Source organism: Rhineura floridana, chromosome 9 (genome assembly GCF_030035675.1).
Source record: "Rhineura floridana isolate rRhiFlo1 chromosome 9, rRhiFlo1.hap2, whole genome shotgun sequence".
Taxonomy (NCBI): Eukaryota; Metazoa; Chordata; class Lepidosauria; order Squamata; family Rhineuridae; genus Rhineura; species Rhineura floridana.
The window spans coordinates 98,330,401-98,353,423 of record NC_084488.1 but is presented as its reverse complement, the minus strand read 5'-3'; the positions used below and the strand labels follow the sequence as shown (position 1 = coordinate 98,353,423).

The 23,023-nt window shown below is 41.6% G+C and overlaps 1 protein-coding gene across 1 annotated transcript in view; it reads right to left on the bottom strand.

Moving 5' to 3' along the window:
* STPG2 (sperm tail PG-rich repeat containing 2) overlaps nt 1-23,023 on the bottom strand; it is a 453,691-nt gene that overhangs the window by 321,234 nt on the left and 109,434 nt on the right. Inside the window, exons 7-10 of the mRNA XM_061582947.1 lie at nt 14,276-14,380; nt 12,492-12,651; nt 5,555-5,718; nt 2,313-2,402 (exon numbers count right to left, since the gene is read on the bottom strand). Coding sequence (XP_061438931.1) covers nt 2,313-2,402; nt 5,555-5,718; nt 12,492-12,651; nt 14,276-14,380 — 519 coding nt within the window. The remainder of the gene's footprint in view (nt 1-2,312; nt 2,403-5,554; nt 5,719-12,491; nt 12,652-14,275; nt 14,381-23,023) is intronic.

Sequence of the window (23,023 nt, the reverse complement as noted above, 5' to 3'; positions counted from 1 at the left end):
TTTCACCTTTATCATATCTGAGAGTTGACCTTAATTGTGATCTGAGATTTCTTTTTGCTGTTCTACATTCACTGTCGAACCATGAGGGAGGGCCATATCTCCTATTTGTTACCGCTGCCTTCTGTGTCAATAGATGTTTGAGCAACAGAACAATATTTTGAAAGGCCATAATCGGTTCCTTCTAGTATTCGCTGCCGAATAGATTCAAGAAAATTGATCCTTAAAGTAGCTACTATCTGTTCCCCCTTTCTTTCAGACCAGCGAACTCTTTTCAGAGTTCTAGCATGCGTCTGTTGTGGATTTGAGTATATTTTGGGCAAAGGGGGCATAAAACTTAATTGCAGTGGGAAATGATCACTCTCTGATCTGCATGTTACTTTAAATTCAATTATGGTCAAAAATAAAGATCTAGAAACAATTATATAATCAATTACACTTGCCCCAAAAGAGGACCAATAAGTGAAGGAACCAGCCGAAGCGTCAACTGTTGATCCATTTAAAATTTCTAGAGAGTGCGATGCCACTAATTCACGAAGTAGAAGACCCTGTTTGTTTGTATTGGGATCTTTTAAGTTCCTATTATCACATTCATATTGATAAGAAGGAGCCCAATTAGTAGAATTTGTTTTGTAGCCAAGGATTCCCAATCCTGGCATTGAAATCGCCGCATACGAACCACTTATCATTTGGGAATTGCTTCTCAAAATAGGTAAGCAGCTCATCCAACACTTCCCATATTTTTTTAACGTCCGGATCTGATGTTTGAAAGGGGGGAATGTAAATATTTATACAAATTAAGGCCTGGACATCTATGCCATTTATCCTGAGTGCCAAGATTGATTGGGGAAGAGGAGTTGGTAAGATATTAACCACTAGTGAACAGTTATTTGAGATCAGAGTTAAAAGGCCCCCTTTAGGGCGACCTCTGCCTACTGGTTTTATTGCTGGGCTTGAAAAGGAGCGGTAACCAGTTAGATTCACTTTCTTTGTAGAGGTAATCCACGTTTCTTGTAAACAAATAATATGAAATTTACTTAGAAATATTAAAAAATCGGGATCCTCACATTTACTAGTCCAACCATTGATATTCCATGACAGCACGGATGTCTGTCAAGTAAATGTGATCTCGTCAAGTGAGGCTATGTTTGCTATACAACCATTAAAAGATGGATTGTTTCGTTTTGGTTGCCTGGGGGCATTCTCATGATTAATCAACTGATTGGCTGTAGCTTCATTCAACTGTTTGACTTGGAGAGTTTTTAATTCCTTATATCCTGGGCTGTTAAATGGCGTCCCTAATTCCTCTTTCTCCAATTTGCGCATTCGTTCCCAGCGCCCTGGTGTATCGATTTTTGCATATTTAGCTAATTCATAGCACGGGGAATTTCCCCATTGATTATATTCTTCTAATAGGAGATATGGAGTTTCAACCCTGCCTTTCTCCAAACTCATCTGATTGTAATTAATCTGAACATCTATCTCTTTGTGTGAGCCGTTTTGCATTCCCCTCAAGCCAGATATCCCTCTAGAATTTATAGGGTTCGGCCTCTGTGGGAGTGGATCTAAAAGTAATACAGGATTTGCCCCTTCTAGTTGATTGGAATCTAAATTTCGCTCCCGTATTGTATGCAAATGATTTTTTAGACTATCCAATCTTTGTAGTATCTCATTCTGGGCAATTTCTGATAGTGTTCCAAAAGTATCTAATAATGCCATTTCTTCAGGAGTAAAGATGATATTATTATCCTTGGACAATTGAGGTGGAACAGAAATTTGTGTGTGGTCCATAAGTTCTATATCAATGACTATGAGGGGTTGACTAGGCAGCGACTCCCTCAGAGATCGTTTTAACGTTTCGGGGTTGGGAGTTTTTGTTATTAATGGCATCGGTAGCGCTTTGTTAACAAAATGTCTGTTTACATAAATATTTAGATTAGAGAGAGCAGATCTAGCTGAAAGCAATTTTTGGACAGTCGAGAAAGAAGAAAAGTAGACTATTGCCATAGTTTGCTATAGTTTTGGAACCTTTACACCTAGTACTAGAAAATTACCCAAAACCGCTGGGTTTTTTAAGCCAATATGACCGTATCTTACACCTCTGTAATCTTTTAAACCCGACGGTAATGCTGTCTTTAACTGATGTTGTCCAAGTACAATACCTGTATTTTAATGGTTGTAATGCCCGGGCAATAGTCTCTTTTCTACAGTGGAGTTATACTTGAAGAGAATATGAATATGTGGATGTAGCTGCTAGTCCCTATTTTTGCAGCATGCAACATAAAGGCAGGGGAAACAATCTGAAGACAGCTTACCGTGCTCATTATTGGAATCCTTTCTGTTACTGATGCAAAAACAGCCAATTGCTTCTTTTTTTTACTTGGTTCTTCAATGGTCTCTTTAATCTGAAATTTGAGTATGTAGTATGAATTTGGGGGCAGGGAGGTTACATTATAAAGGAGAGTTTGAATGCATCACTGCTTTACAGTATGAATAAATATTAGTCTGTCTGAAGAAGAATCACCAGACTCATTTGTACATATAGGATGTTCATATATAATGCTAAGCCAAAAATATAAGTTTAATAAGCCATGATATATACATGAGCTGAAAGAAGGTGCATAAAGGCCCCTTGAATCTGCTTCACTCCTTTTGCATGAGTGGCTCAGCATGCCAGGATTCAGCACCTAACCACCTTCCTGTTACATGCACACCTGGAAACTATGGTTAATAACTTCAAACCAACTCAGGATATGAAGCCATGGTTTGAAACACGTATGATTACCTTCTAAATCCTGGCTTGTTTACCTGATTGCACAGAAGAAGGAGTGAAGAGGTAGCAAAAGAGTTCCATGCACCCACATGCAGCTTGGGTATATCCAGGCTTATTAAAATGTCAGTTTTTGGAATGGCATTTGCGTGAATGCAAACATAATGTCCTAGTCACAAATACTCCTCAGGAAAGATTCCACTAGAATTTTATCTCATCTAGAACTTTATTTAAAAAACCCTATGTATGTGCAATTCTACCAGAATTATGTATTATTTCTACATGAATATAAATATTTATTTAAATAAAAATATTAAGGACACCTGTGCAAGAACTTCTGCATGGGTCTCAATGGAATCTTCTGCCTTTCTTAGCACATCTCCCATATAGCTATTCCATCTTCTCCTACCCCGGTCAGCAAGTTATTCCTGAGCAGAGTTCTGCTTGGTCGAAAGGGAAATTTTCCACACAAAAATTGTAACTGATTACCCCCACAATTGAAAGCACATCAGCCTTTGGAAGACAGGCAAGAATAATTAATTTAATATTATTATGATTTATGACAATTATTTGTAAAAGCTTAAATTTTGTTACACGATGTCACTCTGTTTGGGGCAACTTTAAATGAACTTAGAGAGATAAGAGTTTATTTTTATTTATTATTACATTTATATCCCACCTTTCCTCCAAGGAGCTCAAGGTGATGTACATGTTTCTCCCTCTCCTCCGATTCTCCATTTTATCCTCATAACAGTCCTGTGAGGTAGGTTAGGCTGAGAGGCAGTGACTGGCCCAAGGTCACCCAGTGAGCTTTATGGCCGAATGGGGATTTGAACTCTAGTCTCCCAAGTCATACTCCAACACTCTAAACACTTTGCCACACTGGCTTTTTAAAATTGGATTTTTAAAACTTTCTGCAAACACTGTGGTATGTGGGAAATGCCAGATACTTTTTTAGTTATACATTTTGCTATAAATGAACCATGTTTAATTTGTTTTGGGTTATTTTTAATAAGCTTCTTTTAAAGTCTGACTAACAACATTTGATAACTGTGACCCAATAAGAAATGTTAATAGCAATATCCCACACTCTTCTCTCTTCCGCTATCATGAGACCTATCTCTACATTTATCTATAATAACTTCTAATGATAATATACGTTAGCTATTCAGCTTGATTATAACCTAAGGGGAAAAAATATTTGCATTTGAGACATGCTGCAGAAAATTATTCCTACAACTAACATATTTGGTAATATGTATTCAGTTCTTCCTCATATGATTATAATTCTGTTAAATTAAGCTGTCAGGGAATGCTAATGGGGCTCTTAGGTAGTCATACTTAATATGTTCGATAATACGAAACATGAGAGAAAAAGATCCTATGCTAATTAATTGACACTGTTTGAGAAGCAGTATAGATTTCCTAATCTTCTAGTTTGACTATAAGGCTACGAGGGCTGAAATGTTATTTTCCAATAACTAGTTACTTATTTTCTCTGTATTTACAAGTTAGTCTATGTAGTTCTTTAAACCACATAAGCATCTCTTTCTAGCAGAGAAAGAATTTTCTCATTCTCATGTACCTTCCAGAGGGAAAGCCATTTTGGTTTGTTACAGCAAAACCAAAAAAAAGAGTGTCCTGTGGCACCTTAAAGATTTACTGTGGTATAAGATCTCATGCATTACAGTCATGAAAGCTTATGCCACAATAAATCCACTAGTTTCTAAGGTGCCACAGTATTCTTCTTCGTTTGCCTATATTACTGTAAGTCAGTTCCCTAGTTCTGTTGTTGTTGTTTTAAAAAAGCTTGACTCCTGTGAATGCCAGATTTCTATCCCCCAGGAAGTGTTCAGAGACATTAAAGCCCAGTGCCAGGATTGGCAACTCTATGAGCATTTACTTGAATTAAGTACCATTGAATTCAGTGGGGCTTACCCCCAAGCAAATAGGTTTAAGAGTATAGCTTGAACACTGTGCAGCAGAAAAGCAGGTGAACAAAGAGAAAGAGGGGACTGAAACAACTGAGTTTGAAAGTGATTAAATGTCACTTACATTTCTAAATGAAGGAGCAGAGGGAGGAACACCAGCTTGCCAACTTACACTGGACTCTATCAGTCCAACCTCCCCCAGAATAGAAGCACCTGCCTCCATTATTCACCCACCTCTTGGCAGATGAAAACAAACAGAATGCGGCTCAATCAGACCAAAGGTCCAGCATCTCCAGCATCCCATTTCAAATTGTGGCCAGTTAGCCCCTAGGAAACCAATCAACAGAGCATGAAGGCAACAGTTCCCTTTGTGTTTGCTCCCAGCATCTGGTATTCAAAGGAATAAAGCAGGGGTGGGAAGCCTGCAGTCCTCCAGATGATGTTGGACTCCAGCTCCCATCCGTCCCAGACAAAATGGTCAATGGTCTGGGATTATGGGAGCTGCATTCCAGCATTATCTGGATAGCCACAGGTTCCCTCTCTTTGAACACAGGTGCTCCATTTAGCTATCATGGCTAACAGCAGCTCACAAACTTATCCTCCATTAGAAGAACTTATTATTTGTTACATTCACGTACAACAGACTTTTGTAGGGTAGAGAATTGGCAGCTACTCTCACTTGAGTTTGATGCCTCTGTTGTATCGTCAGTGTAGATTAACACTAAAATCCTAAACACACTTACTAGGGAATAAGCCCCATCAAACCCCATTAGGGTAACTCCTCAGTAAAGAAGCCCAGGACTGTACCACAAACAGTTTGGTCTCCCTTTTTAAATTAAAAAAAAACCCAATTTACCTGATAATCAGCTGGTCCAGGAGTACAAAAGGCTTCCCTCTTAACCAAATATAAGAGTCTAGGAACTGAAGAACCAAATGCTCCCTTTGTCTCTTTTTCCAGGACAGCTTTTTTCACACTTTCAGTTGCAATGCTGTAGTTGAGAATATTATAGAATGCAGGACCTGCAGAGTGTGCAATGACATTTTGTAATCATGAAAGGTGTTATTTAACATTTTTACCATAAACAACTTAAAACTGGAATCTGGAGGAGGGGGGAATAGTGTGATGCAAAAATAAAATGATATGCTTACATATTTATTATGCCTGCAATCTCACTGAATTGAATTTACACAACAGGGAGTCATGACATTTTGGACAAACCCCAAATACTGAAGTGGGCCATTTCTGGAGTATTTGGATCTTCTCCAAAGCCAAGTGAGTCTACTCCAAAACAGTACAAAGCAAAATGAGCTGCTCCCAAAGTTTTAGATATGCTTCTGAGCACAATTAAATAAATTTTTAAACCTCCTACAGGCAAGTCCTCTATATAAAAAGAAAATGCCAGGGGATGGGGGAGGAGAGAACAGGGTGTGATTTTGTGACTGAGAGTTTCCAATGGGGGTATGACATTGCCAAGGCTTTCCTGTTTACTTCCAATCACTTGGAACATTTAGAAGGGATGTAGAAGGAACTTATCAGAACCTGTGCCACTGTTTTTCCCTTTTTTGGTGACTCTTTGTATGGCAGCAGAGGCAGCAGCAGCACTCAGGGCTTCTAAGGGCTTGAAAAGCACAACTAACTGGCAGGATGCCCTAAGAGCCTCTTACAAGGAAGCAGGGCATCAAGCACTGTTCAAACACTGTTCCCTGCTTCACACATTACATTAACCATCATTAATGTTTAACAATGGTTTAAATGAAAACAACTAGCATGCTGGTGCATTCTGCTCAAAGACCCAGCTTCGCTCCTGTCTGCATCATTTCAGGAGCAACAACCATAAGCACTGGCTTGTCATATTGTCTGAAGCCAGGCTCAAGGTTTGTTTCTCTCTGAACACACCATGAATGGTGTCAAGTTATTGGGTTTGGATATTTCTTTTTGTCACAACTTCAATTCTGCAACTTATATCAATCCATACTATTGAGCTTTGAACCACAGGACTTTATTAATGAAGATCTTTGTATTTATTTCAGTTCTACAGAGGCCAATTATATAAAACTACCCTCTCAAAAACATCACTTTCTGACACAATTAAAATGGGGGAGGAGAGAAAGGATGAAAATGCACTCATCCGATTGCATTTACTAATAGGGCCCAGGGCCTGGTGTGAAGGCACATGGTATTGCAATCTTGTTGAAGCTAATCAGGCCTGGGTCTGGCCATGCCTGGATAGGAGGTTGTCTGGGAACCCTTTGTATACCACCTTGACTTCCACAGAAGAAACGTAGGATATAATTTTTTTAAAAAAATAACACTATTAGGCATAGCAACACTATAACTAGTTTGGATGGCAAAGCACACACACACACTGCCACCAAGCAAGAACCTCCACATTTAACACATTGTGAGGACACAAATGTTGTGTTCAGCAAAGAGAAGCTTATGATGAAGATAAATGGTAGACCACATGCCTTGCAGATTAGAGGACAGAAAGAAAGACTTGTACTCAAGGACAAAGAACAATGAGAGGTGCAGTAGAAAGGAAATAAGCAGAAGGGGCAAATATATCATTAGCATGTTTTCAGGGTAGGCAGCTCAAAAATGCATCAGAGGGTCACCAGACATTATGCCCTCTAATGATACATTTCAATTTATTTACATTTGCTTTCATACAAGAATTTTTAAAAGGGAATAAGCTGGAAATTGCAATCTTTCCAAATCATTGGCAAAACTTCATTTATGAGGTTCCACCCACCACACCCCCAAATTTCTGCAAGTACAGTATTCAGTAGTCTTGTTATTTATACAAGTCTCACTCAAAGTGCTTTTGAGGAGAGAGAGAGAGAGAGAGAGAGAGAGAACACTCTTGGGAATACCATTAATAGGTACTATTTGTCTTAGGAAGTGACTGTCATGTTATAATGCTGATGACCTCTAGAATCTTAGGATAACTAGCTTGATCTGCAACACAAGGATAAATAGCTTTTTCTGACTATCAACATGGGTGACCTTGTCAGATGTGAAGGAATATGTGGAGAAGTCAATGACAACTGCAGCACTTACAATAAGCCCCACTTCTTTGAATGGCTAGAAAATATCTACATTTGCATAGTCAGAAGTTGCATATTTGTAAATTTTACAGCTGTAATACTATGTGCACTTAATTTAAAAGTAAGTCTCATTGAGGACCAAAGTAAACAAACATAAGATTCTCAAGAGAATGTACAGCAATACAAAATAACATTGAAACGAATTAAATACACTCTCATCTTCAGACAAATATTAAAATAATAAAACCGCTAAAAAAGACCTTGTTAAATCAAGAGTGGCACTTACATAGAGATATGTAAACGTGGGAAACCCACACTAAATGAAAATAAAATAGTATTTTGGAAACCTGCAAACGGAATAGCAGTAGTTTTACTTTAACATACTGTCATGCACTTCCCACTTCTGAGTCATAGAAATCAAGGGCTATGAAACAGAGTTCAATTTCGTTTGAATGACAGACAGCATTAGTGACATACGGCGTCTTTGTACAAATATACAAGCAAAGCTCAGTAGAAGAAAACAGCAGGCAATGCAACTGCCAATCCTGATTTAAGTTCACGTGAGCAACTGCCCCCAAAGGCTGCTTCAGTTTTGGCCAACCTCATCTAAAATTTCTACCTGTGACTCATTGTGTGCTGTACTTTTAATTATTTCTAGATGTCTCCCTGTCCTCAATCAACCATTGATGGGTATGAGAAGCTAGAGAAAAACCACAGGCTATTATGGACCATCAAGATTTTTGGTTAAGTTTCTTATCACCCACCATGTTACTCAGGTAGCAATAAGAACATAAAAAAAGCCTGCTGGATCAGGCCAGTGGCCCATCTAGTCCAGCATCCTGTTCTCACAGTGGCCAACCAGGTGCCTGGGGGAAGCCCACAAGCAGGACCCGAGTGCAAGAACACTCTCCCCTCCTGAGGCTTCCGGCAACTGGTTGTCAGAAGCATGCTGCCTCTGACTAGGGTGGCAGAGCACAGCCATCATGGCTAGTAGCCATTGATAGCCCTGTCCTCCATGAATTTGTCTAATCTTCTTTTAAAGCCATCCAAGCTGGTGGCCATTACTGCAGCTTGTGGGAGCAAATTCCATAGTTTAACTATGCGCTGAGTAAAGAAGTACTTCCTTTTGTCTGTCCTGAATCTTCCAACATTCAGCTTCTTTGAATGTCCACGAGTTCTAGTATTATGAGAGAGGGAGAAGAACTTTTCTCTATCCACTTTCTCAATGCCATGCATAATTTTATACACTTCTATCATGTCTCCTCTGACCCGCCTTTTCTCTAAACTAAAAAGCCCCAAATGCTGCAACCTTTCCTCGTAAGGGAGTCGCTCCATCCCCTTGATCATTCTAGTTGCCCTCCTCTGAACCTTTTCCAACTCTATAATATTCTTTTTGAGATGAGGCAACCAGAACTGTACACAGTATTCCAAATGCGGCCGCACAATAGATTTGTACAACAGCATTATGATATCGGCTGTTTTATTTTCAATACCTTTCCTAATTATCGCTAGCATGGAATTTGCCTTTTTCACAGCTGCCGCACACTGGGTCGACATTTTCATCGTGCTGTCCACTACAACCCTGAGGTCTCTCTCCTGGTCGGTCACCGCCAGTTCAGACCCCATGAGCGTATACGTGAAATTCAGATTTTTTGCTCCAATATGCATAATTTTACACTTGTTTATATTGAATTGCATTTGCCATTTTCCCGCCCATTCACTCAGTTTGGAGAGGTCTTTTTGGAGCTCTTTGCAATCCTTCTTTGTTTTAACAACCCTGAACAATTGAGTATCGTCTGCAAACTTGGCCACTTCGCTGCTCACTCCTAATTCTAGGTCATTAATGAACAAGTTGAAAAGTACAGGTCCCACTACCGATCCTTGAGGGACTCCACTTTCTACAGCCCTCCACTGTGAGAACTGTCCATTTATTCCTACTCTCTGCTTTCTGCTTCTTAACCAATTCCTTATCCACAAAAGGACCTCTCCTCTTATTCCATGACCGCTAAGCTTCCTCAGAAGTCTTTGATGAGGTACCTTGTCAAACACTTTTTGAAAGTCTAAGTACACTATGTCCACTGGATCACCTCTATCTATATGCTTGTTGACACTCTCAAAGAATTCTCATAGTTTACTGAGACAGGACTTTCCCTTGCTGAAGCCATGCTGGCTCTGCTTCAGCAAGGCTTGTTCTTCTATGTGCTTAGTTAATCTAGCTTTAATAATACTTTCTACCAGTTTTCCAGGGACAGAAGTTAAGCTAACTGGCTTGTAATTTCCAGGATCCCCCCTGGATTCCTTTTTGAAGATTGGCGTTACTTTTGCCACTTTCCAGTCCTCAGGCACGGAGGATGACCTGAGGGACAAGTTACATATTTTAGTTAGCAGATCAGCAATTTCACCTTTGAGTTCTTTGAGAACTCTCGGGTGGATGCCATCTGGGCCCAGAGATTTGTCAGTTTTTATATTGTCGATTAAGCCTAGAACTTCCTCTCTCATTACCACTATTTGTCTCAGTTCCTCAGAATCCCTTCCTGCAAATGTTAGTTCAGGTTCAGGGATCTGCCCTATATCTTCCACTGTGAAGACAGGTGCAAAAAATTCATTTAGCTTCTCCACAATCTCCTTATCGTTCTTTAGTACACCTTTGACTCCCTTACCATCCAAGGGTCCAATCGCCTTCCTAGATGGTCTCCTGCTTTGAATGTATTTATAGAATTTTTTGTTGTTGGTTTTTATGTTCTTAGCAATGTGCTCCTCAAATTCTTTTTAGCATCCCTTATTGTCTTCTTGCATTTCTTTTGCCAGAGTTTGTGTTCCTTTTTATTTTCTTCATTCGGGCAAGACTTCCATTTTCTGAAGGAAGACTTTTTGCCTCTAAGAGCTTCCTTGACTTTGCTCGTTAACCATGCTGGCATCTTCTTCGCCCTGGCAGTACCTTTTCTGATCTGTGGTATGCACTCCAGTTGAGCTTCTAATATAGTGTTTTTAAACAACTTCCAAGCATTTTCGAGTGATGTGACCCTCTGGACTTTGTTTTTCAGCTTTCTTTTTACCAATCCCCTCATTTTTGTGAAGTTTCCTCTTTTGAAGTCAAATATGACCGTGTTGGATTTTCTTGGCAATTGGCCATTTACATGTATGTTTAATTTAATAGCACTATGGTCACTGCTCCCAATCGGATCAACAACACTTACATCTCGTACCAGGTCCCGGTCCCCACTGAGGATTAAGTCCAGGGTTGCGGTCCCTCTGGTCGGTTCTATGACCAACTGGTCTAGGGTATAGTCATTTAGAATATCTAGAAATTTTGCTTCTTTGTCGTGACTGGAACACATATGTAGCTAGTCTATGTCCGGGTAGTTGAAGTCACCCATTACTACCACATTTTCTAGGCCCAGTCACAATAATCAAGACCATCAAAATTCACAGCTTGGTTTAAGCAGAACCATATTCCCACACAGTATATGCTTTGGGTAATGTGTTTACAATAAAAACCACTAAGCGTGCATTTGTGGAGGGAGAGGGGAAGCAAGGCTATTATTTAACTACATGATTTGGCAAATACTGCCAAAAGGCCAATTCAAACAATGCTGATATCAGAAGTAAACATATGACTTCCAAATCCCATTAGTGGGATAAAACATTGCTTATAAGTTGGTATTTAAACAAGCACTGTAATATAGCTAGAATCATCAGGACATTAACATTTTCAGTGAGTACCCCATTTCAGCTCTTTCCCATTTTTTGCATAAACAGTTTTTTTAATTGATTTACACAACCACTGCACCATGAGATGTCTTCTCTCAAAATCACCACTTCCTGAACAACCATGAGTCCTGTTCTTTCTTTCTTTCTTTCTTTCTTTCTTTCTTTCTTTCTTTCTTTCTTTCTTTCTTTCTTTCTTTCTTCCTTCCTTCCTTCGTCAACTGATGAAAGTGACTTTGTGTTAGAAGCAACCCATATTTGGAAATTATTATTTCTGAAGACCTATGGAGAATGACCATAGTCTTATTGTAATTTGAACTATTCAAGACTGGGCTGCGCATCTGTGACTCCACTCAGATTCAGGAATACAATTCAACTCCACTTCACTGTGTAAAATTAATCATAATGCAGAATGTATTGTTTAATACTACAGATCCAGGTCAACTGCTAACTTCATAGACTATTCATTCTGCATTAAAGTGGACCACATGAACTTAACACCAGATAAATAATTCCCTTTAACAGATAATTCAGATGATCGATTGCTTATCAATTTGGAAGTGAAATAAGGTCACTCAAAAATACTTAGGAAATTTGCTAGGTATACAGAAATAAATTTTATAAATTTAAAGAAAAGTGAGCCTCAAAACTGCCTGAGAAAGACCTTTGAGCTTCTAGTATGTAAAGAATACTGACACAGAAGTTGAGGAGGAAAAACAGAAACTGGAGGTGTGTAAAAAAACGGCCGATTTAAGCCCATAACAGTTTTATCTTAGAGTAGGGATTAGGGTTATGGGGATATGGGCCATGAAATTAAAAGGCTCCCCTCCCTGCACTAATAAGAGGAAGGAAAAGAAATGGAACACTTTTCCCTTTCCCTGATTCCAGAATTATCACATCCATACACAGCCTCTATAGCAGTAAAATTCTCTGGTTTGGAGCTGGCTAGAGTCCTGAACAACAGCACTTTTCTTAGGGGATACAGATATACTGCAACAATTTGTTGCATGTCCTGTTTGTTTACATTAATTGCAAACCTGGTGTTTTTTGCAGCCTATAGTCACGGGTGAACCGAACAGCTGTATGGCCAAATGGGATGTTTTTTGTTTTAGTTGCTTTCTTCAAGGACTCAAGAGCACAACGAGTTTCATTATATGTGCCAGGAGCTGGAGAGGATGACTTCACAGGTGCAAACCTCTAAGGAAACACAAGAGAAAATAAATCAATGACAGGCAAATCCCCTTAAATAGTTACATAGGCAGAAAAACCCCAATATTTTGTAATATCAACTTTCTCATTGTAATAGCAATACAATCAAAGGGGCATATTTTATTACCTTATAATGAATAAAACCATTGGTCCATCTTCTTAATTTTAATATTTTTTTACTGTTTTCAAAAATGAACAAGGTATATCTACTTTGCCTGAGAGAGCCACTGTCAGTCAGAGATCTTTTCCAGTCCTGCTACTGAGTGCCTTTTAACTGGAGATACCTGGGAGACTGAATTTATTCATTTATTTATTAATTGATTTATATCCTGCCCTTCCTCCCAGCAGAGCCTTTTGAATCTGAGACCTTTTCATATGCAAAGCATGTGCTCTAGAATGGAGCTCTGGTCATCCTTAAAAATAAAAGTAGCATTCATGTATTGACAAGTTATCTGAAATATAACACAAGTTTTATTGATGGAACCATCTCCTGACTGCAAGTGGCCATGAAATATTCATTAAAAGGACACTGGTGTATAATATAAAATGCCTTGAATATACTGAGCCATTCAACTATGCAAGCCAGACGTTGAGACTTCCAGAGAACAAGCAACAAATTGCATCTTACCTGCTGTTTGACTTTAACTGCCTATGCTCAGTTGAATTCAAAGTTCTTAATAGTCAACATATGGCAGAGGAGCAACATCCAAGTATCTCTCCAAGCAGGGCTGTCCCAAGATATTTTGCTGCCTGGAGCAAAGGGCAAGATGGTGTCCCCTCACCACTTCCAAGTACAGAAGCAGACCAAACTGACAGCTGAATCTAACCTCAACTGGTGATGGGATAGCATTCCCCACCATGCCAATAGGAAGCAAGACAGCTGGGGGGGGGAGCACACACAGCCCTGTCCTCCAATGTCTTGCCCTCTGCATCTGCCACCTGAGGCAACCACTTTACTACCTAATGGTATGTTTGGCCCTCTACCTGACTTTAGGGAAGCAATTTGCATTTGGGCAGAAAGAAAGGCAGTGGCAGGGGAAATTGAGGGTTTTGGCTAGGATAAACTGGAAACATCTTTGGGGTAGAGCTATACTTTAGACATCTGATGCAAGATTAGGATTTGTGGTACTTGCTGTAGGAATCTATTTGCTTACACTATCTCTACCTATTTGACAAAATTTATATACCACTTCATTAAAACAAGACCTCTAAGTGGTTTACAAGAAATGTTAAAATTATCAAGAAAAACAGTTAAAAACAAGTAATTAAAAATATTTAACAGACCATTAAACTTGGCAGTAAACTAAAAAATATACCGTGATAGCAGTGCTCTGCACAGTCAGAAGCACTATGCTTCAGAATACCAGTTGCTGGAAACCACAGGAGGGGAGCGTGCTCTTTGCATTTAAGTCCAGCCTGTGGGTTTCCCATAGGTATCTGGTTGGCCACTGTGAGAATGGGATGCTGGACTAGAAGGGCCACTGGCCTGATCTAGTAAGTAGTTCTTATGTTCTTATATCACACAGACACCATAAATGTCAATTGCACTCTCATATTCAAAGGAGATATATTCCTGGAGGAGGAGGAGAAGGAGAGCTATATTACTTTTCACCTGGGCAAGAGAAAGAAAAGGAGCACGATGAATTTCACATTGTGTTGTACTATCTGCCTTCTCGAACTGACTTTTTATGTCATACTGGCCAGGACCTGGAACACCCTGCAAAACAGCAAACATGTCTGAAATAGCATCCTATTATTATTACTATTATTATTATTATTATTATTATTATTATTAAGATTTATATCCCATCCTTCTTCCCAGTAAGGGACCAGGGCAGCATACCCTTTGGATTGCAGACCATTTTAAGTCTGAAACAAGATAACTTGATTTTAAAATGCATCCCTATATGAAACTTAATGGAAAAGAAAAACCTGAGAAAACTATAAAACATAAGAGCACAGAGCATAGAAAGAACCCTAAGCTTCCAAGACTCCTAATCACCAACATTGCAAACCTCCAGTGACAGCAGCATACATTTCACTGGAAATGCTATAACAGGTGTTAATAAAAAGGGAACACCCTGAAATTGTAATCTTTTTTTATATTTTCAGCATTTATAACTTTAAAAATCTTCATTTATTACTGTAAGACATGACCAGCAATAATGCAAGTCTTCAAGAAATGGCTTTTAAACATAGTAAACAAGCTAAACAAGTAAAATAATTAGTTTTAGAGAAATATGTAAATCAGATATATACTCACAGTTTGAGAAGATCTGGAGGGAGGGGCATGGTGGTGGAGTGGCTCACAGTAACAGGGTATTTCAGTGCTTACAGTGCCTGATCTCCCTCCCCCTTTTGAATGTATAAACAAGATTCTACAACTCCAAAATATCTTGTTTTCAGTCTGTGGGACACACTGACCATGCACGCACCCCAATCAATTGTTCTGGTGTGCAGGAGGGAACATGGATGCGAAAAGGTGGAGAGCAACATAAACAAGGTTTATTCTAGGGGTGGGGAACTGTGGTCTTCCATATGCTGCTGGACTACAAGTTTGATCTTCTCTGACCATTGGCTATGGACTCCTTCTGGGAGGAATGGCAGGATATAAATTTAATAAATAAATAAATGTTGCTTGGGACTGATGGGAGTTGGAGTCCAAGAACATCAATTTCCCCACCCTAGTCTATCCCATTCAGTCTTAAAATACGAAATGCTCTGTGCAGTAAACAGAATGCCACTGAAGTGAATGAGGGAGACCGTACCCACAGTTCTATGCCCACACAGCTCCTTATAAGCATCAGAGTGTCAAGACTAATGGTCAGGAAGCAAGGAGACAGTCAGTGCACATAATCTGAAGACAAGCGTGTATTCAGATCCCCATGAAGGTTTGGATTATAGCCATACTGTCCCACACAGCTAATGGAAATTCAATCATAATCATTATTCCTTTTTCAAAATGAACTAAAAAAAGGTAAAGGCTGTAATATTTATGAAAATTTATCTCATTAAGTATACCTGTTCTTGTTCAATGAAGTGCCATAAAACAAATTTAAATATATTTTAAAATAAATGCTTATTAACCCAAAGTGCATTCCGTATGGTTCTTATCTCAACTGGGCTTTCTGCTTAGTGGCTAGATTACCACAGCTCTAATAAGAGAAAAAAGGTCTCTCATAGCAGAAGGTTGCAGAGAATTAATGAGGGAGCGACAGATGTAGGAAGTACTTTTAGTGACCAATTTCCAGTGCTTGGTTGGATAGTGCTTAATGCAAGTCTTCCGTCTTATAATGTAGCAAAGATTTTGTATTGGCAGTACTAATTTACATAATTGCAACATAAATTTTAGTTAATTCAAGGCTCAAATACATCCTGTGTTTTAATAAAGTAAATAAGTGCACTTTGTATAGACAGAACTGAACTTTAAAAAGACTTAATTCAGCTCAAAACGGTAAATGGTATATTATGCAGCAAAGATTGAAAATACCTTGGAAATTAATCAATATATAAGGGGCAGGATGCCTCAGATATTTGCATTATGAACGATTTATGGCCTACAAGAATATTAATTAAAAGGGTAAGACTGTATTTCACTGGGAAAATGTCATATCAATTGCCCTAATTTATGCTGCTTTAACATTTCCTTAATTTTTTTTTAAAAAAACTGCAGGAATAGTCCTTTGTAAACTCTGGCCAAGAAATATATTATGGTTCTTATACCTGATAGTTGTTAGCATACCTATGTGCAGGGTTAGAGGATGAAATTTATGGGCCTGCATTGATGTCTCAATGTTCATTTTAAGTAGTGGATTTTGGAAAGAAGGAATGCAAGCTGCCAGTGTGTGTGTGTGTGTGTCTGTGTCTGTGTGTCCGTGTCTGTCTCTGTGTGTGTCTGTGTAGTACTAAACTGCAGATTGTACTGGGGAAGTTATAAATATTCATAAAGAAATTAGCATCTAAGTAAGATTAATTCTAACAGAACTCACCTACTGAAAATTCAATCAGGAGATAAATATTTTATACTTCTTAAGAAGTCTCTCTTGATATTCACTAATGGAATGTGATTACTGTTAACCTTTCACTGTTGTGCCATCCTTTCTTCCCCTCATTTAAACTCATCTCAGAACTTCCTGATAACACATCCTCAACACTGCACTATCGCTATTCGTCACATTCCAAAAGACACTTAACTGCCTGGAAAAGGCAACCAAAACACTACCCAATTCAACATAACATGGAGTTTAAAAGTGAGTTCAAGAAGTCCAACATAGCCCTATTTAATCTCAAAAAGGGAACTCTTTCAAACAAAAGTTAGAGAATACAGTTAGAGAAAATGAAAAGGTTCCATTAAAGAGACACAACCACCTTCAGGAGCTTAAAGTTAATGGTTAAAATGAAATGTATACAATACATTAGAAAAATATCCTCTGCCTGCCACAGAATTGTTGTTGTTGCTATGTACCTCCAAGTCGATTACGACTTATGGCAACCCTATGAATCAGTGACCTCCAAGAGCATCTGTCATTAACCACCCTGTTCAGATCTTGTAAGTTCAGGTCTGTGGCTTCCTTTATGGAATCAATCCATCTCTTGTTTGGCCTTCCTCTTTTTCTACTCCCTTCTGTTTTTCCCAGCATTATTATTTCGCCCAGTCTCTAATTTACTATTCTTGGGCAAGGTGATTGAGCGCGTGGTGGCCAAACAGTTACAGACACACTTGGATGAAGCAGATTATCTAGACCCATTCCAATCAGGCTTCAGGACTGGACATGGAACTGAAACAACCTCGGTCGCCCTGGTGGATGATATGAGGAGGGCGTTGGATAGAGGAGAATATACCTTCCTCGTCCTCCTCAATCTCTCAGCGGCCTTCGATACCGTTGACCTAGCACTGTTTTACAGTGGCTCCGTTCCTATCTCTCAGACAGACATCAATGGGTGGCATTGGGGGATGAGGTTTCAGACCCTTGGCCTCTCAATTGTGGAGTGCCACAGGGGTCTATCCTCTCCCCCATGCTATTCAACATCTATGTAAAGCCGCTGGGAGCCATCATCAGGAGATTTGGGCTGCAGTGTCACCAATATGCAGATGACACTCAGCTCTATCTCTCGTTTAAGTCCTCACCAGAGTTGGCTGTGGATACCTGTCAGGCCCAGGATGCAACTCAGGAACCAGACCAGAGGTTGTAGTTAATTCGTGTTTTATTAGAGTAATGTCCAACAAAGACTGCGCTTTCTCATGAAGCAATACAGGGATACAGGTCCTGCGACATTGGGAGAAAGTTGACAGAGCAAGGGGCTGCTTCCCGCCTGTTCTTTAAGAAGGGGCTAAACGGGCGCGCAACCTTTTGCTCCTCCTTAACTCCCCCTCAGGTACTGCCCGCCTTCCCCCCCTTCTCTCCTGTCTTTTCAACCGTCTGCGTGTGCGTGGTGAGGGGGGAGGCATCACCTCCTCCTCTTCTGAAGTGTCCAATTCCCCTATGGGTGATAAAGGAGGAGCTGAGGGTAAACCATCTCTCCGCCTTTCTGCTGTGATCAGCCCTCCCTCTTGCTCTGAGCTGCGGAGAAGGGAGGGCCTGGGAATGTCTGGGGGGGATTCTAAAACTTCAAGGCTCTCAGGCTCCCCGTTGCTAGGCGACCCTATCTCTGGCATGTCCTCTGTTTCGGCTTCGCTCCACAGAGGGTAAGTTCCTCCCTCCTCCCTCTGCCAGCCATTTGAATCCTCTTCTGACAACCCCCCAGGAGCCCAGCTCATCCTCCCGACACCATCCCCCTTCTCAAGCTGTGCCCCACTCCCCCTGTCTGGCTTGGGGCGGTGAGGAAAACGTTGATGGAAAAGTTTTACTAACTCTGGAGCATGCACATCATCTGCATTTTCCCATGATCTGTCAGCCACTCCATAGCCCTTCCAGTGAATCAAATACTGCAGCTTGTGGCGTCTGATCCTGGAATCCAAGATTTCCTCAACTTCAAACTCAAGCTGCTCATTTATCAGGAGTGGGGACCCAGGAGGCTCCTCCGGCCGCAGCTCACTGGGAGGGGCAGCTTTCGTCAAGAGGGATCGATGAAACACAGGATGTATTTTAAACGTGTCAGGTAGCTTCAGCTGGTACGCCACGGGATTAATTTGAGTTTCTATTTCAAAAGGACCCACCCTTTTGTCTTGTAATTTTCTACATTTGCCCGGCATCTGGAGGAAACGGGTGGACAGCCATACCTGGTCTCCTGGTTGAAGGGGGGGGCCCTCCTTCCTGTGCAGGTCAGCAACTCGCTTGTACTCTGTTTTGGCTTCGTTTAACTGCTGTTTCAGTGTTTGTTGCGCCGCTTGCAATTCTTTTAGGAAGTCCTCAGCTGCCGGTACCAGCATTCCTTCTGAGCTGCTTGGAAAGACTTTAGGATGCAATCCATAATTCGCGAAGAATGGGGTTTGTTGAGTGCTGGAGTGTAGAGAATTGTTGTAGGCGAACTCTGCAAAATGCAAATATGATACCCAGTCAGTCTGTTGATAGGACACATAACTTCTTAAATATCTTTCCAAAACGGCGTTCAAGCGTTCCGTTTGCCCATCTGTCTGGGGGTGATGGGCGGAGGAGAGTTTTAATTCCGTCTGCAACTGTTTCCACATTGCTCTCCAAAATTTGGCTGTGAACTGAGTTCCTCGGTCTGAGACTACACTGTTTGGCAACCCATGCAGTCGGTAGACTTCTTTGATGAATAACTTGGCCGTTTCCTTAGCCTCTAAGGCCCCTGCACAAGGGAGGAAATGCGCCATTTTGGTGAGTAGATCTACCACGACTAAAACGGCTGTCATTCCTTGGGATTTGGGTAGATCAGTTATAAAATCCATGGAGAGATCCTTCCAGGGTTCATGTGGGACAGGTAGCGGTTGTAACAGTCCTGCTGGTTTTCCTGTTTGTGTTTTTGTCCGCAGACAGACAGAACAGGACTTTACATAGCTTTCAATATCCCTACGCATTTTAGGCCACCAGAAGTCCTTGGCCACGTTCTGAATGGTCTTGTAAATCCCAAAGTGTCCCGCTGTGATGGAATCATGGCACTGGCGTAGGATTCTGAGCCTTAATTCTCCTTCTGGCACATATCTGGCTGTTTTGAACCATAATAGTCCATTCCTCCAGTGAAAGGTTACTTCTGAGTCTTGACTTTGTCCCGTCTCCTGCCCATATTTTAGTACGTCTGCATCTTCTTGTTGTGCCTTTTTGAGTTCCTCTTCCCACGAAGACTGGCATGATCCCAACATTAATTTCTCCGGCGGGATCACGTACTGAGGCTGGTCCTCGGATTCACTTTCTTTGTACTGTGGCTGTCTGGATAAGGCATCAGCTCTCTGGTTTTTGGCTTGGGTTTGGTAAGTGATCTTGAAGTTAAACCTGGTGAAGAACTGGGACCATCTTATTTGTCTCTGGTTCAGCTTTCTGGCAGTTTGGAGGCTTTCCAGGTTCTTGTGGTCGGAGCGCACTTCGATCTGATGAGGGGCCCCCTCTAGGTATTGTCTCCAGTTTTCAAAAGAGTCCTTGATGGCCAGCAGCTCCTTCTCCCAAACTGTGTAATTCTTCTCTGCAGGCTTTAACTTCCGAGAGAAGTACGCACAGGGGTGCAGCTCCTTTCCTTCTTGGTCTAATTGCAGAAGGACCCCCCCCCCGATAGCAAAATCTGAAGCATCTGCTTCCACGATGAAAGGGCGGGTCGGGTCAGCAAAGTGCAGAATGGGCTCGGAAGCGAACCTTCTCTTCAGCTCCTCAAAGGCCTGGGTGGCATTCTCTGTCCATTGAAACTTCTTCTTTCCCCTTAAACAGTCAGTCAGAGGAGCTGTCAATTTGGAAAACCCTGGAATGAACTTTCTGTAATAATTGGCAAACCCCAAAAACCGTTGTACATCCTTTTTGGTGACAGGTTGGCCCCAGTCCAATATACAGCTTACTTTCCCTGGGTCCATCTCCACGCCTTCCGCTGAGATTCGATATCCAAGGAAGTCTAGAGACTTGAGGTCAAATCCACATTTCTCTAATTTAGCATACAGGTGATTTTCTCTCAGTCTCTGCAACACCGTCTTCACATGCTGGTCGTGGTCTTCCTGGTTCTTTGAGAACACCAGGATATCATCTAAGTAACAGATTACATATGTGTCCAACAAGTCTCTAAACACGTCGTTCATGAATTTTTGAAAAATTCCTGGACTTCCACAAAGTCCGAACGGCATGACCAGGTATTCATACTGTCCGTAAGCGGTCAAGAATCCTGTTTTCCATTCATCTCCCTGCTTCATCCTGATCAGATTGTACGCTCCTCTCAAATCCAACTTCATGAAGATTTTTGCAGAGCGCAGTCGGTCCAACAACTCTGAGATCAGGGGCAGCGGGTAGCTGTTGGGGATGGTGATCTGGTTCAATGCGCGATAGTCGTTAGAGGGTCTGAGTTCCCCCCCCTTCTTTTTCACAAACAATAGTGGCACTCCAGCAGGGGATTGTGAGGGGCATATGAATCCTCGTCTCAGGTTTTTATCCAGGAATTCCTTCAGGGCCTCCCTCTCAATCTCTGTGAGAGAGTAGATTCTCCCTGATGGAATGCTGGCTCCTGGCACTAGATCAATCGCACAGTCGTAAGGGCGGTGGGGGGGTAAAGTCTCTGCCTCCTTTTCATCAAACACATCTTTGAATTCTTCATACTTTGGCGGCAGGATCACTTGCTCGATCTCTTGCACTGCCCCCGCTAAGGTGTTCTTGATTCCTTCAGGTTGACAGTTCTCCTGGCAATACTGTGAGGTGAACCACACCACCGCCTCCTTCCAACTTATTGTGGGTTCATGCTTTGCTAGCCAGGGCATTCCCAGAATCACCTCAAAGTTCGAGAGATCTGACACGTATAGCGAAATGAACTCTTCGTGCCCGGGGATTTGAAGTTTCACTTCCTCCGTGGCTTGTGTCACCCCTCCTGACTTCAGGGGTCTCCCATCAATAGTCTCCACAGCTAGGGGAGTGTTCAGTTTCCACCGGGAAATTCCATGACGCTTGACTAACTTTACATCAATAAAATTTGTGGAGGCTCCACTGTCAATTAAGGCAGTGGAATTAAACACCACTCCTCTGGAAGTTGTAATCCGAATAGGCAAGACCAACACCCCCTTTGAGGGAGGTTGGATCATTGGGGGGCCTTTATACAACGCTGCCCCCAGTCCACCGGCCTGCACGTGGACTGGGTGTTCTAGTTTCCCGACGGCTCAGCTTTCCCCCCTTTTAGTCCACAGTCTCTGGCCACGTGGCCCGGCTTTGAACAATAAAAGCATAAACGTTCTCGGCGGCGTCTTTCCTTTTCTTCTTCCGACAGTCTTGGCCTAGCCCCTCCCTGTCCCTCAGCTGCATTACCTGCCATTCCTGCAGAGGGAAGGGTCTTGCTGCGAGATGCCGAGGCTGAGTATCTCGGGACCTCCTGCTTCCTTTCCAGACGCCTTCCTTCCATCCGGTGATCTATCTGCAGGCATAGCCGGATGAGCCCTGGTAGGTCAGCGGGGGGGAGGTCCTGGCCAACTCATCCAGGATTTCAGCATTTAATCCACTCCGGTACATAAACATCAGGGCGGCGTCATTGTAACCAGTTTCCTGGGACAGAATTTTAAAAGCGTTAGTGTACTCGGAAACAGTCCCTTTAGCTTGCTTCAGAGCGCCTAGTTGCCGCGCTACTGTTTCAGCTCTTTGCGGGTCTTGGAACATCTCGGTCATCTCCTGTATAAATCCTCTGTACCTTCTTAAGACAGTATCTTTTCTCACGAGATACGGAGTCACCCATTTTGCAGCTTCTCCCTCCAGGAGGCTAATCACAAAGGCCACTTTAGCCCCATCGTCTGGAAACTCCATGTGCCTGACATCCAGATATAACTCACATTGAGCCACGAAAGTTGCCAACTGATCACTTTGTCCTGCGTATTTTGGGGGCAATCCAATGGGAACCTTTACTGCGGCAGCTGGAGGGGCTGTTTGCATCTGGTCTATCGTGGCCTTCAAGGTTTGATTATCCGTCTTCAGCGCCTTGACTGCTGCTAGCAGGGCTTGGACATCCGTCTGCAATTCAGCTACCTTAGTCCTCAAGAGTTTCACTTCTTCCGTCTCAGAAGTGGGGTTCGTCCCCCCCGCTGCTCCCTTTGACATCTTGTCCCAGTCAAGTGAAGAGAGCGTTGAGGGTGATTTAGGTGGCTCTGTCAAGCTGTCAGGCCCAGGATGCGACTCAGGAACCAGACCAGAGGTTGTAGTTAATTCGTGTTTTATTAGAGTAATGTCCAACAAAGACTGCGCTTTCTCATGAAGCAATACAGGGATACAGGTCCTGCGACATTGGGAGAAAGTTG